Genomic DNA, 14,461 nt, shown 5'->3' with positions numbered 1-14,461 from the left:
ATACATCATTACATCATAACTATTCCCTCGTTCACATCAATCAAAAAACGAAAATCGCACGAAAAATAGGATGGTAATTGGACTTGTAAACGTTGCTTCAGAGAGGTGTTTGTAAATAATGTATTGAAATGCCACGCTCAATAAACTATGAACCCGCCACTTATGGATACTTGCTGCTGAATTTTCAAACAGTCGTGTTTTTTCAGGAAAGTTCACTTGAAAGAGATGCCGCACATATCTTTGTTATTGGAAACAAAAATCATTGTTTATTTGATTCATATCGAGAATCATTGGCATTGAATTTAAATCTTATTTCACATGAGATAAAATTGAAAATTAAACGAGACTTACCTGAAAGTTGAAATTTGATTTGGATTGTATGAGTCATCAGCCTGGAGTGTGAGAGTTGTACGAGAGAGAGTAGAGCGCATGCGCCAATCAGTCTTTAGAGCTTTACCGGACAAACACCGCACGGACGTGATGAGTGTGAGAGTGGACTGCAAGTAAGGGAACGGGAGAGAACAGGGGGGGCGTACAACTCTCACACTCCCAGCCAAATGAAACTTCAACTTCCAGGTAAGTCTCGTTTAATTTTCAATTCTATTTCGTCATCAGCCTAAGTCATGTGACGTTGTACGAGATTTCAGAGCAATCAGTGAGGTCTTTGTCCTGCAGAGATACACAAACCACTCTAACTATAGCCAGCGTGATAAAACCAATTGGAAAGATATCTCGATATACAGAGAAGTATATTATATATATAGTATATTATATATCCTAGGAACAATTCACGTTTGTATAGCACTCTAACACCGAAGCGCCAAAATTAAATTCCTCCTCGCTCGGTTTATTATAAAACCGTTGAAATGTCTGTCCATTCGACCATCCTGCGGATAACATAATATCCTTAATGTTACAGTTATTGGACGCTAAAAAGGATGTAGTTGCTGCTCGAACACTATGACCTTTAAATTTGCTAACATCTAAACCTACAGCTACCAAAACAGACTTTATCCATCGAGATATATACAGTATCTTTGGAAAAAGGTCCATACGGTTTCACATAACTCAGTAGCAATTGCTTTCTATCATGGCTATTTTCGTCAGTTCTCTTGATATACTCTAAGAGATGAGTAACGACGCAAAGCTGAGGCTCAAATGGATATTTCAAAAACTCGAGGGGTTTGACATGAGTTCCGACACGTGTCTGTTTGACTTTCTCCATGACGTGGAAAGTGCACTTGTCCGCAACGAGAATCATGTTATCGACAGTGTGAAGATGAATAGTTTGACAGCGTTGTCCACTGAGTAAGGTCAATAAGAAGGAAACTTTAACAGTAAGCTCCTTCAAAGTCAGCGCGGAAGGTATAGGCTGCTTTCGAAAAAACTATAAGACCTTGCTAACATCCCATGTTGTCTGGTAACGCGGTAGAGCCGGGCGCAATTCGAATACACCTTTCATAAAGTGCTAAACAATAGGTAGCTGTCCGAAAGTGACTTCACTATCACTTAACTGCAAAATAGAAGATAAAGCAAACTTCACCGAGTTGATTGAGCGATAAGACAAACCCGAGTCAAACAGCGATGACAGAAAATCTAACGTCCGTGGTAAGGGAGGGAGGGGAGATGATATCACAGTGCCTCTTCGTACAAAATTTTAACCATTTCTGCAGATGCACTTGGTACTGAGATTTAGTGCTGTCTCCCCAAGAGGATTCAATTATGTTAATGGTGTTAACGAGCAGCCAGGTTGTTGTAGTTGTTGCCGCAAACTTGACAAACCAAAAGTTTGCGCTTCTTGAAAAGGGGATGAGTTGTTTCCGATGATTTCCGACCGAGGTTCAGTAGTTTGTGACTGGGTTGTAGGACCACAGGAGGTGGAACATGAAGAGAGGCTAGCAAAGGATACCAAGGCTGGGTGGGACAGTCGGGAATAACTAAAATTCCCTTGGCATGCTCCTGAATTATTTTCTTTACAGCCTGTAACAGAAAACTAAACGGGGGGAAACAATAAGATTTCAAATCAATCCACGAAATAGAGAAAGCATCAACGAACACTGCTTCAGGATCTGGCGGATAAGAGCGATATGTTGGGAACTGTTTTATATTTAAGTGTGATGCAATAAGATCGATCTAAGTGTGAAAATTCAAGGTACTGAGCGTATTATGTAATGACAATGGTTTGGTTTCCATTCGCTATCTGGATTATGAAAATGACGAGATTCTTTGCGTGTTAAGACATTCTGCGAACCAGGAATGTGAGCAGCAGTAAGCCAAGTGTTGTATTTTATACAAAATTCCCAGATTTCTCAGCCCATAGAGCGGCAAATACGGCTATGGCAAGAATCCATGTTATTTATTACAGCTACTGCTGTGGTGTTATCTATCATGAGTTTTACATGCTTACACCACTTAAGAGTGGTGCAGAACAGTTTAAGGGCAAAAAATGCAGCCAAAAGTTCAATGTAGTTTATGTGATGGGTGCATTCATCTGGCGACGATCTTCCTCCTGAAGATGTATCACCTAGTATAGCTCCCCATCTTTCTAGGAGTGCATCAGAGTATATAGTTATATCAATAGGAGGAATGAAAAGAAATCTAAACTCTCTTCAAGATGGATGACCCACCATCGTAACTCTATCAAGCCATCCTCAGAGACAGTCATAGTGGAATCAAAATTACCCTTAGCTCTTTTAGGAGCATCTTTTTTATCCATTTCAAGGTACCTATCATGAAGAGCCCCATACTGAACCCGAGGTAAGGAGGAGACTAGGCAACCAATAATCTTGGCTACCTGCTGGATAGGAATGTCTGCTGGATGTAGCATTATGTAATAAGGTTGATATTTTTACAAAGGAGTTAATATTTAATAAGTTGTTAGGAGGGTTGTGATTGATAAGTGGGCGTGAAGGACAGAGACTTGAAGTGAAAAGGTTGTAATTTGTTGGACTGAGTTTAGGGAATAAAAATATAAATATACGTATATGTTACAAAGAGAATAAACTTGAAACACTGGACATTCAATAATATCAAACAATTTTTTTTCCTTTTTTCTTATTTGTAACCTGGATAGTCATTGTTATCAAGTTAATGACAAATCCTAGGATAATTACCTCTTGAGAAGGGGAAGGTGTGGACTTATCAGGATGGATAACTAGATCTAGGCAGTCAAATGTTTCAACTGTGTCAATAGCATTTGTAGCACACTTAGCATATGTATCACCCTGCAGATAGAAGCCATCAATATACCCACTAATAATACGATTCATAGCTCTAAGCTTAGCCAGGGGTGGTTTCATAAGTTTATTATGTTAAGAACCTGATCATTTATTACAAGAGCAAAGAAAGTTTTCACTATATTATATCATATGAAATAGGATTCATACGCTTTTAAATGTCATTAAAAGCTTGTTGTCCATGTTGGCAAATGTCAAAAAATATTATTATTTGAATTATTTAAATATAAGTTACACTTGTCTCTCTTACAACAGAAACAGGAACACTTTAATGGGACGTAATTCAGCGAAGTCTCACAAATTATATAAACTATGCTGCATCTATTGTTTGCTATAGTTTACTCAAACTTGCACTATTTCAGACAAGTATTTACTGTGTTTTATGCAGGAAATGTTTGTTCATACTAAATCTCATTAAAGGTAAGTGATGCTTCTGTCTCTTACAACAACAACAGGACCCTTGGGATGGGATACCAGTTTGGGAGGGAAGTGATTTTCATTTTTACAAAAGGAGGTAAGAGTCTCCAGCTCCCCGCCTGCTTCAGTGTAGCACAGAATGAAAAAGGAATCCTTTTTCCTAACCCTAGTTAAAACCAATATTTTACAAATTTCGTAGTGAAATGCGACGCTGCATACCTCATGATCTTCTGGGACTTTTATTGTTGTCTTCAGATTTCCTTCCTTGGTGTATATTTGAACCGACGTATTATCGTGTGTTGGTATCATGATTTCATTCTGCTGGGAAATACTCAATGAAAATGCCTCACCCGAGTCGCGTTTAAACTTGTATTTCAATTGACACGTCTTGTCACAAACATACACATTTGGATCTTCGTATTGGATGATGATAATATCATCGTCTTTGCATATCGCAATCTTAACTAGATACGTACCGAGAAAATCCAATGTATGATTTGCTTTTACATTGTAATTCTCGTCCAATTTCGTCAACATGAATACTTGACCTGAACGTCTTCTCACCACGTAAACATTGTTATTCATATCAACAGCAAGCGCCTCTAAAATATTACCTGCAAATTCAGGTATTTTAACCGGTTTGATTTTTCCTGCCTCATGGATAATCATGATGTGGTCACGAGGCCCAGTAACAGGGACAGTAAGAACATCGCCCCTACAGTTCACAGCAGAGAAGTAGGGTATTATTTCTTCATCAAGGAACTGTCCGTAGGGAGGATGAGACAATTCCTCTCCCATAGACTTTCTTGTTGAAATTTCGTTCCAATTTCTTATTGGGTGAAAACTACGATCAGGAAGTTCAATCGTTGGCATGCAGGCGGACACTTCAAACGAATACTTGCCGCTGAATTTCCAAACATATTGAAACAACACATAGTTGATTAACATAACCGACTTGACGTTCTCCACTCGTTGAGTTTTATTCAACACCGATTTGACTCCACCGTTCAAATACACCGAGAATATCTCTTGAATGGCTAGTAAGCTATGAAGCTTCTTCAAAAACGACAAACACCCAGTGACTGCGGTCTCAGGACTATCGACATGTTCCAGTATTTCTGAAACTATTCGTAGCTTCGCAGCAAAAATTCGATCTTCGATACTAAATGCCTCATTCCAGAAAGCAGTGTTTGCTGTCTTGCGCGCATCTTTGAATCTTTTTCTCGCAGTTTCAAACTCTCTGTCCGAATTTATTTTAAGCTTTTCCATGGCGCAAGGAAGCTCTATTGCTTGGTTTAAGATACCAGACTGAATAACGCTCGGAGGTTCACTTGGTTCGTCCTGAGTTTCGCTCGCTTTCTGCTCGGAATTTGATTTATCAAGAGAAACACTGAGTAACTCAACTCCTTCTTCGAGCAAGTTATAACTGGCGAGTAAAGTTGATCTAGAAAGGCCATTGATTTTAGACTTGATATCATTTAACTCGCGTACGACAAACTTTCGAATTTCTGCATCGGTTACATCGCCGTCTTTGAGTTTGTCTGACGCCGAGTCTCTGACCTTATTCCATAATAAACCAACTGTTGAACTGAGAATACTTGACACAATTGAAGTCATAACGAGTTTCTGTACCGAAGACACAAGCTAATACTTAATTTTGACTGAACACGAACACAGGATAAACACAAACTCGTGCACGAACAATTCTTGTGTCGAAGTTGAGTGTTCCTGGTTGCTGCATCCAACTTATTCAAGGGTTGGTTAAATTTATAGTGTCAGAGTTTCTTTGTCTAAACTATATTCGAACAGGATATTGCATTATGCAAATACTGCACTATATTGATACTTCATTCGCAAAGGAAGTTTTGGCCACAATCATCTGGGAATATTTATTTGTTTTCAAAGTTATTAAGATTAGGTGTGTTATCGCGTGTCTGATCACATGAGCCTAGATTTCTAACGGAAGATGGTATCGTTGCTATTGGAAACGAAATATCCGTTGTTCTGAGCTGTGTCACCGTCCGGTTTTCCGCGAAATACGAAAATGAAACAATTCGTTATAATGGCGAAAAATTCCGACCGAAATTAGGTTTAAAACTAAGCTGGATTGCGCGTTGTTATATTTTGGTAGTGGCGGTTGTTGTAACTACTGAAATAGAGCTATTTTGTGCCCATGGTGGGTATAAATATTAACTTTTGATATTGTATGCACATTAAACTGATGGTATAGCTAACAGTAACGATCTTGCGCTCTGGCAATAATGAATATCTTTGGCATCGTTGCAATTAATATAAAGAGGAACTATAGAAACTGTAATAGCAGGTGACCAAGGTGGGATGATAATTGATGTCGAGAGATAATAATGTATAGACATTGGATGATAATAATGGACCATAACAAATAGCTATGTATGATAATGTATGACCGATGCATAACGGTGGACAATTATGGACAACGATGGATAACGATTATGACGAATGGAATAAAGGTGATAACTGTAGTGATGATTAATGAGAAATTGTGATGACAGATCACTTGTATTTCTTACCCGTTCTAGTAATATGGTATTGATTGGTACCAGTTTTTCCTTTTTCTGATGGTCCTTTGTGTTTGCCAATAGCATTTCATCCTTATTTACAGACCCACTGACAGTATTTCCAGCGTGAAATGACAGTTATCTACAAAGGTTGAAAGATTTGAGCACTATTAGTTGAGCAATCTCGCCTCTCACTTATCAAGTCTTGTGGGAAAACTGGTGTAATGCCAGAACAGAGATAAAATAATAACAGTTCACCGAACGTACCTTCACAAATTCTGCATCTCGACTGACAGAGATCAGGTGTGATTAGGCCCAGGTTTAAGTGTGCTGATACATGATTTTCTGGTAATGTCAACCGTCTTTTGAGGTCAGCTTGAAGTTTTAACTCAGCCAAGAGTCCTGGTTTGTGCTTGGCTCGATTGAACGAACTCAATAAATGCACGCCTTTTTAATAATTCGGGTCAAAAACTTGGGATTAATTTCAACCTGTCTTGACTTGACGAATTGTGCAGTCATGTAAGAGAGATGTTTGTATTGGAAAGATGTCTGTATTACGACCAAGTTTTCTTCTTTTGATAGATGCAAACAAGTAGATAAGTTATGGACGTTCAGATAAGAGCACGCATACATCATTACATCATTACTATTTCCTCGTTCACATCAATCAAAAGTTAAAATGTCTGTAGTGTAGAGATAGAGATGTTTTGTAAAGAGAAATGTCTGTATTAGAGAGACGTTTGTATTAGAGAGATGTCTGTATTAGAGAGATGTCTGTATTAGAGAGATGTTTGTATTAGAGACGTCTCTATTAGAGGATGTTTGTATTTGACAGATGTCTATATTAGAAATATGATACTCGTTTTGATATCAGTGCTAGTATTAATAGATGTCAATTATTTTTATTCATTTCAAATAATCATTAAACCCAAAGGTGGGCTATTCCTATTCAAAAATTAAAATAAATATATATACAATACTACACGGTAAACTCTCTATAAGAATAAGATTTGCACGGACGCAAGTCTTTTTTTTCCAATCTTTGTGACTTTTGTCATGCAACTTCCTACATACTAGTGGCTGTAATGTATATATATATATATATAGACACGGACAGTAATAGCTAAATATAGACTTGATATTGATTAGGGGATTGATTGACATTAATTGAGGGAGATCTAGTTATGTAAGGGATATAGAAAGATACATAGAAAAAGCGTAAGAAACAAGCAATATTACATTGGCGACGAAGACTAAAACAAGTGATTAAAACATATTATATAATGGCGACATATCTCACGCCTATGCCACCGTTTGACCCTGATGCTGACGCGGGAGGAAATATAGCGGCTAAATGGCGTACTTGGTTGGCAGATTTCAAAACATTTCTAACGGCGAGCAACATTACAAACAAGACACGCCAACGAGCATTACTTTTATACCAAGCAGGACCGCGAGTACGGGAAATCTTTCGACACTTTCCAGACCCTGGTAACGACGACGACTTCGATAAAGCGACGGAACTTCTCACCGAATACTTCGAGCCTCAAAAAAATCGATTATACGAAGTCTACAAATTTCGACAAGCAAAACAGAGCGACACGGAAACGATAGATCAATACCACACGCGTCTACGAACACTGTCAAAAAACTGTGAGTTTTCAGATGTAGAGTTCGAAATTATGGTACAAATTGTTATTGGAGGAAAGTCAAGTCGCGTGCGTAAACAAGCGTTGCGAGACCCCAAGTATGTTTTAAAAGATCTTTTGCTCGCAGCCAGGCGGGAAGAAATAAGCAAGACGCATGCAGCTGACATTGAAGGACATTTAGACAGCTGCAATATTCAAGCAGTTAAAACGCCAACCGCGAAAGAAACAAAACACAAGACATCCAATAAGACATGTTTTTACTGTGGTGGCAGCTACCCTCACACCAACAAACCGTGCCCTGCCAAAAACAAGACATGTGCCAATTGTGGTAAACTAAACCATTTTGCTAGCCAGTGCCGCAGTAGCAACACGAGAGAAAATAGACAAACTGGTAAACCACGCGAAGACCTACGACCAGTTAACACAGACCTCCAGGACAACACTAGCAGCGACAGTAGTGGTCCAGAATATTGTTACGCGGTCAACAACAAACAAAAACACCCGCAAGCGTCAATTGCTCTCAATGGACAAAGAGTAAAAATGACCATTGATACGGGGTCAAGCATAAATGTAATCGATAAACACACGTTCCAACAACTGCGAGATATCCGACTTCAGCCAACATCCGTGAAAGCATATCCCTTCAATTCCACAACACCTGTGAAGATGGAAGGAAAATTCCGCGTTTTAGCAGAGTCGAAACACAAATTCACGGTAGCTACCATATTTGTTACTTCTGACGACGGCGGTTGTTTACTTAGTTCTGAAACTGCACAAGAACTTGGACTCGTAAGTCTCCATTTAAATCAGATAAACAAGGAAACAGAACGTTCAAAAATCACACCAACAACGAGCGATAAAAACCTCGCACGCATCCTAGATAAACATGGCCCTGTGTTCTGTGGACTTGGGAAACTAAAGAACAAACAAATCGAATTAGTTATCGATGAAACCGTTTCACCAGTTGCACAACCGCAGCGCCGAGCACCGTTCCATTTACGCGGAAAAATTGAAGATGAAATACGCAGATTAGAACAGGATGACATCATTGAGAGAATACCCGAAGGAATTTCAACGGAGTGGGTTTCCCCAGTCGTCGTCGTCCCAAAGCGTGACGATAAGATTCGATTGTGCGTAGATATGCGAGTAGCAAATACAGCTATTCAGAGAACTAGACATCCCATACCCACTCTAGAAGCTGTCTCTATTGAGCTTAACGGAGCTCGGTTTTTCTCAAAACTTGACCTAACTCAAGCCTACCATCAACTGGAGCTGAACCCAGCATCTCGGGGAATAACAACTTTCTCCACTCATCTCGGTTTATATCGCTATAAAAGATTAAACTACGGCACAAATGCTGCAGCGGAACTCTTCACAACACACCCTACAGGAGACATTACAAGGAATTCAAGGAGCTAAAAACATCGCAGATGACATCATCGTGTTTGGAAATACTCGACAGGAACATGACCAAGCATTAGAAGAAGTACTTACACGTCTGCAAGAGAGTAACCTGACTCTCAATCTACAAAAGTGCAAATTCCTCAAAAAGAATCTTGAATTCTTTGGACTGGTATTCACAGAAAAAGGTGTTAGCCCAGACCCCAAGAAAGTGGACGCTTTCGCCAATACAAAACCACCAACAACAGTCGGTGAAGTGAGAAGTCTATTAGGAATGGCTAACTACAGTGCTAAGTTCATCAAAAACTACGCGACCATTACAGAGCCACTCAGAAAATTGACCCAAAAAAACGCTCGTTTTACATGGACGACAATACACCAGAAAGCATATGAAGACCTAAAGAGTGCTCTGACTAACAGTCCAGTTATGAGCCATTTCGATACATCCAAAGAAACCTCAGTCCTGGTGGATGCAAGTCCCGTTGGTTTATCTGCCATATTGACGCAAAAGGATCCAAAAAAAACGAAGACAACACTATCGCTTATGCCAGCCGAGCATTATCCCCAGTAGAACAACGGTACTCACAAACCGAGAGGGAAGCTCTCGCGATCGTGTGGGGCATTGAACATTTTCACCTTTACCTGTTCGGTGCACCTTTCAACCTAATTACTGATCACAAGCCATTACAGTTGATCTACAACAATCCTCGGTCCAAACCTCCAGCTAGAATAGAACGTTGGTTTCTAAGACTTCAGCAATACCATTTCAATGTTATCTACAAACCAGGCAGTGTTAACCCAGCAGATTTCCTGTCACGACATCCGCAATCGAAGATACCAAAACACAACCTTGCTGAAGAATACATAAACTTCATCTCGACTAATGCCGCGCAAACCACAATTCCAATACAAGTTATCAAGGAACATACGGAAAAGGATCCCAGTCTCAATGCAGTAAGAGAAGCAGTTAAGTCTGGTAACTGGGGCAGCAGTCATGTAAAGCCATTCATAAACATCAAAGATGAAATAACAGTGGACCATACAAATGGTGTAATCCTCCGAGGAACACGTATTATAATACCATCAACTCTACAAGCGAAGATAGTAAAACTTGCCCACAGCGGTCATCAAGGACTTGTCAAAACAAAAGCCTTGTTACGTCAGTATGCCTGGTTCCCTAACATTGATAAAGCTGTAAAAGAAGAGATCGATACCTGCTTTCCGTGCCAAATTAATGGTCCAACCGATCCACCCCAGCCTTTACTAACTCCAGAAACGCCGGACGGTCCTTGGCAAACTGTACATGCAGATTTCTACGGCCCGCTTCCCACCGGACAGTATATCATAGTGTTAATTGATAAATATTCAAGATACCCGGAGGCTGAAATCATCACAAGTACATCTGCTAAAGCACTTATACCAAAAACCGATGCTATCTTCGCGCGACATGGAATTCCACTGAAAATAAAGACGGATAACGGTCCTCCTTTCAATAGTAAAGAATTCAAAGATTATTTAACAAAGATTGGCGTAGAACATGAGACATCAACACCTGAATGGCCACAAGGTAACTCAGAAGCAGAAGCTTTTATGAAACCTTTGGCAAAAGCAATCAAGACCGCTCGTTCAGAACATCGTAACTGGGTCCAAGAACTTTCGAGGTTCCTGTTAAGCTATCGCACCACACCCCATTGTTCTACCAACATACCGCCCGCTCAGCTTCTCTTTAATCGGCCTGTCAGAGGAGTCCTACCCATGTTGAACCCAAAAGCTAAAGTACTAAACAGACATAAAGAAGCCAAATCGAATGACTCCAATGCCAAAGACAAAGCGAGAGAATACGCAAACAAACGAAGGAGAGTGGCGCCGTCAGAGATACAAGTGGGAGACACAGTCATTCTTAGACAGAAAAAGAAAAACAAATTTACAACCAAGTTCGAACCAACTCCTTACACGGTGCTTGAACGTAAAGGAGTGACAATAGTAGCTGAAAACCAAAGACATAAGGTGACAAGAAATGTATCGTTCTTTAAGAAGATACCAGACGCCGCAAAGGAATCCGAAGATGAAGATGATTGGAACGCACCGACAGGAAATGCACTCATCGAACGAGCAGCGGACGAACCAACGCCAGAACCAGTGGTGAGAAGGTCAACAAGGCAGCGTAGACAGAGAGAACTTTTTGGAAATGCAATAAACCCAAACTTGATAATTCATTAAACAAAGGGAGAGATGTAATGTATATATATATATATAGACACGGACAGTAATAGCTAAATATAGACTTGATATTGATTAGGGGATTGATTGACATTAATTGAGGGAGATCTAGTTATGTAAGGGATATAGAAAGATACATAGAAAAAGCGTAAGAAACAAGCAATATTACAGTGGCTCAATCCTAAAATATTGGGAATGCTAAGATATAGAATGAACATAAAACGTATCTTATTTCGTGAATTTATAGACATAATTCGTGAAATCTTTTCCGACACCAGACCAGCAGTCGTTGGAAGCACCATATTTGTCATATTCAATCATACTTCTTGCGCCCCAACACTCTCCGTAAAACTGCACAGCAAAATACTAAATAACAACATAATCAATGCTTGTTCATTGAAAAATGGAAGCGAAATTTATATTAGGTTAACGCAATGCAGTATTATTACTGTAAATATGAGAGGAATTGGTTCAAAATATCCATGTTGTGGATGGTCCAGTTATAATTGACTTTATTGAGGCCTGAGACAAACATGAAAGCCTTGCACTGGTCTGGTATTTTAATAATTTTATAAATACCTTGTATCCTTTGTCATAAGCAACACAGGCGCATTCTCTGACGGTCTTTTGCATGTCATACCAATCTATTTTATCCCGGAGATTCGCAATCAAGTCTGGCAAAGCTCTTTTATAACGATCGTTAAAACATCCCAAGTGTTGTACACCTAAATATATACGAAGAGCTGTGTTTGACGTTTGCCTTGTGTGTGGATTTCAAGAACCGAACAATTGTCATTTGAACAAAGAGCTTTTGTAAAGCTAGTTTAAGATAAGCTTGCTGTAACAAAGTATCTTTGTTTCAAAACATGAGCCCCTCTTTACTGTAGAAAGTTCACTTAAATATGTATCTTTGTTAATGGACACAAAAGTCATTGATGTGTACTTAATTTTATATTTAAAAAATTACAGTGAAAGTCGGTTGTTATCTGTTGTCCTAAATTCTGATCAATGGCCAGTCAACTTTTTTTAAATCGCATAGAACTCTTGTTCACGTTTGACCAAGCATTGATAGTTCATCAAAAAAAATCCCTCATGCAGAAAAATTAACCTTCGTTTGCCAACTCGCATTCTCGTTGAATCAATGTTTCAAATGCAAAACCACTGTTAGCATTAAAAAATGATTCCAATTTCTACCATCGCGAGGATCATGTTTTATTGAAGGATCAAGGCATTGTTGGTTTTGTCAAAGGCCCTCCTTCATCTATCGGAAGAACCAGTCGGGGACCCTTAAGTAGTTTCAGAGTCAATCAGAGATGCACATTAATTTGAGGACCATCGATGAACTAAGTGTAGCGACTTACCACAGGGCATTTCCTTGAAATGGATGTCATCCAAAGCCATGTCAGAATAAAAAGATCGGCCACGAATTGCCTCAAATTCCACCTAAATGAAAATTTGTGACGTAAGAATGTGAACAAGCAGTAGTTTTTCCACAGGAATAAAACGGTTTTAAATAAACATTCGAAGATCAAAGATGCTTGGAAATTATAAGAGCATTTCTTTCGAAATCCGATGTAAGGCATTGCCATACTTCCATGGATGACCCCAAAGTAATGTCGAAGAGTAAAAAAGTTATCAACTATAACGAAAATATCATACAAACCTGGTAACTAGTCATAGACACGTTAGATATTGTTGCGCTACCTAATATCCATCTGTTTCCCTGATCACCTTTCTTATCCCATATTATCCTCTTAGAACCCACAGGGTCTTTAATGTACACGCTGAGTTCTCCCATTGAGCGGCCATACATGTGATAGTACCAGGAAATGCAACGACATTGCGAGGGTGGAAACAGTTTGCTTGTTAGGAGTGCTGTGTCGTTCTCCTTGGCAGGGAAGCTGGCCTCGGTAAGAATGTAATGGCCTGGAAATTTGACGATAATGGAAATTATGGATAAGGCTGAATCGTCTTGGATAATGGTCGTAAATCATGGATATTTGTGGGATAATAGTGGATAGTGAGGATCAGGTGCACCGATTAGTAACGATAGAAAATAATAAATAACTGTTTGATAATGATGGATAACCATGGAAAGTGAGGGATAGAGATGGCTGATGAGTTGGGATCAAAAGGGGATGACAAATGATGATTATGTATCCCTGAAATTTCTTACCCGTGCCAGTAGTATGGTCTTGATTTGGACCAGTGCTCCCGGTTGGTGTTGATCCTTTATGTGCTTGCCAGAAATAATCCATGTTTTTATAACGGTTCCAATGACAGTAACTACCGCGCGTAAAATCACAGTTATCTACAAAGAAATAAAAGAATATTTCATCATTAGTTTAACGAGACTTCGCCTGAGCAGCTAAAACGCTCTTCAAACATGATGGGCAGGCAGAGACAAGAAGTTGTCTAACAAAGCTGAAATGAACCTATCCAAAAAACAAACCTGGGTTGCATGTACTGTTGGCGTAGCAATCTTTTTCTTCTTTCCCAACCCCTGGGCAGTCTTTCCCGCCATGCATCGGGCAGGATCTGAACATTTTCTGGATCGATGACGCTTGCAATTTTCATCGCATTCTGTCCAAGAGGACCAGCGACCCCAATGACCAGCAACAGGAGCTGAAACAAGAAAATAAAAGTGTTTAACTTAGGATAGACGAGCTCAGAGGTTGTATTTCTGAAAGGCTATTGCCAACCTCGCAAGCCATCGTGGGCCGTGGATCGAAGGTAGAAAAGCCTGGCTTGTTTCCGATGATTTCCGACCGAGGTTCAGTAGTTTGTGATTGGGTTGTAGGACCACAGGAGGTGGAACATGAAGAGAGGCTAGCAAAGGATACCAAGGCTGGGTGGGACAGTCGGGAACAACTAAAATTCCCTTGGCATGCTCCTGAATTATTTTCTTTACAGCCTGTAACAGAAAACTAAACGGCGGGAAACAATAAAATTTCAAGTCAATCCACGAAATAGAGAAAGCATCTACGAACGCTGCTCCAGG

At 39.6% G+C, this 14,461-nt stretch overlaps 2 protein-coding genes across 16 annotated transcripts in view; both read right to left on the bottom strand.

The window, feature by feature from the left end:
• Positions 1-14,461, bottom strand: part of LOC114528740 (probable ATP-dependent RNA helicase DDX43) — a 192,429-nt gene that overhangs the window by 113,255 nt on the left and 64,713 nt on the right. The window contains exons 1-2 of one of the 15 annotated variants that reach the window (XM_028550435.1): positions 6,458-6,615; positions 6,203-6,332 (exon numbers count right to left, since the gene is read on the bottom strand). The exons of 13 other annotated variants lie outside the window; for them this stretch is intronic. The gene's annotated coding sequence lies outside the window, so the exon portion shown is untranslated. Of the gene's footprint in view, positions 1-6,202; positions 6,333-6,457; positions 6,616-14,461 lie in introns of those variants that run through there. One more of the 15 variants, XM_028550436.1, reaches the window with a different exon arrangement.
• On the bottom strand, positions 11,689-14,006 carry LOC114528695 (MAM and LDL-receptor class A domain-containing protein 1-like). Its single transcript, XM_028550372.1, has 6 exons — positions 13,913-14,006; positions 13,637-13,771; positions 13,124-13,386; positions 12,822-12,903; positions 12,040-12,185; positions 11,689-11,826 (listed from the first exon to the last, which is right to left on the bottom strand). The coding sequence occupies exons 1-6, from the start codon at positions 14,004-14,006 to the stop codon at positions 11,689-11,691; spliced, it is 858 nt and encodes a 285-aa protein (XP_028406173.1).

Source organism: Dendronephthya gigantea, unplaced genomic scaffold, assembly GCF_004324835.1.
Source record: "Dendronephthya gigantea isolate DGI-Jeju-01 unplaced genomic scaffold, DenGig_1.0 000051F, whole genome shotgun sequence".
Lineage (NCBI taxonomy): Eukaryota > Metazoa > Cnidaria > Anthozoa > Malacalcyonacea > Nephtheidae > Dendronephthya > Dendronephthya gigantea.
Note: the sequence above shows the minus strand (reverse complement) of the source record. Positions and strands in the feature narration are given on the sequence as shown.

Coding starts and splice junctions, on each gene's coding strand:
- LOC114528695 (XM_028550372.1), bottom strand. CDS start 14,006: ATGTTCAGATCCTGCCCGATGCATGGCGGGAAAGACTGCCCAGGGGTT. Junction 13,772..13,912: donor CAACAGTACATGCAACCCAG/GTTTGTTTTTTG, acceptor ATTTCTTTGTAG/ATAACTGTGATTTTACGCGC. Junction 13,387..13,636: donor AGACCATACTACTGGCACGG/GTAAGAAATTTC, acceptor TCAAATTTCCAG/GCCATTACATTCTTACCGAG.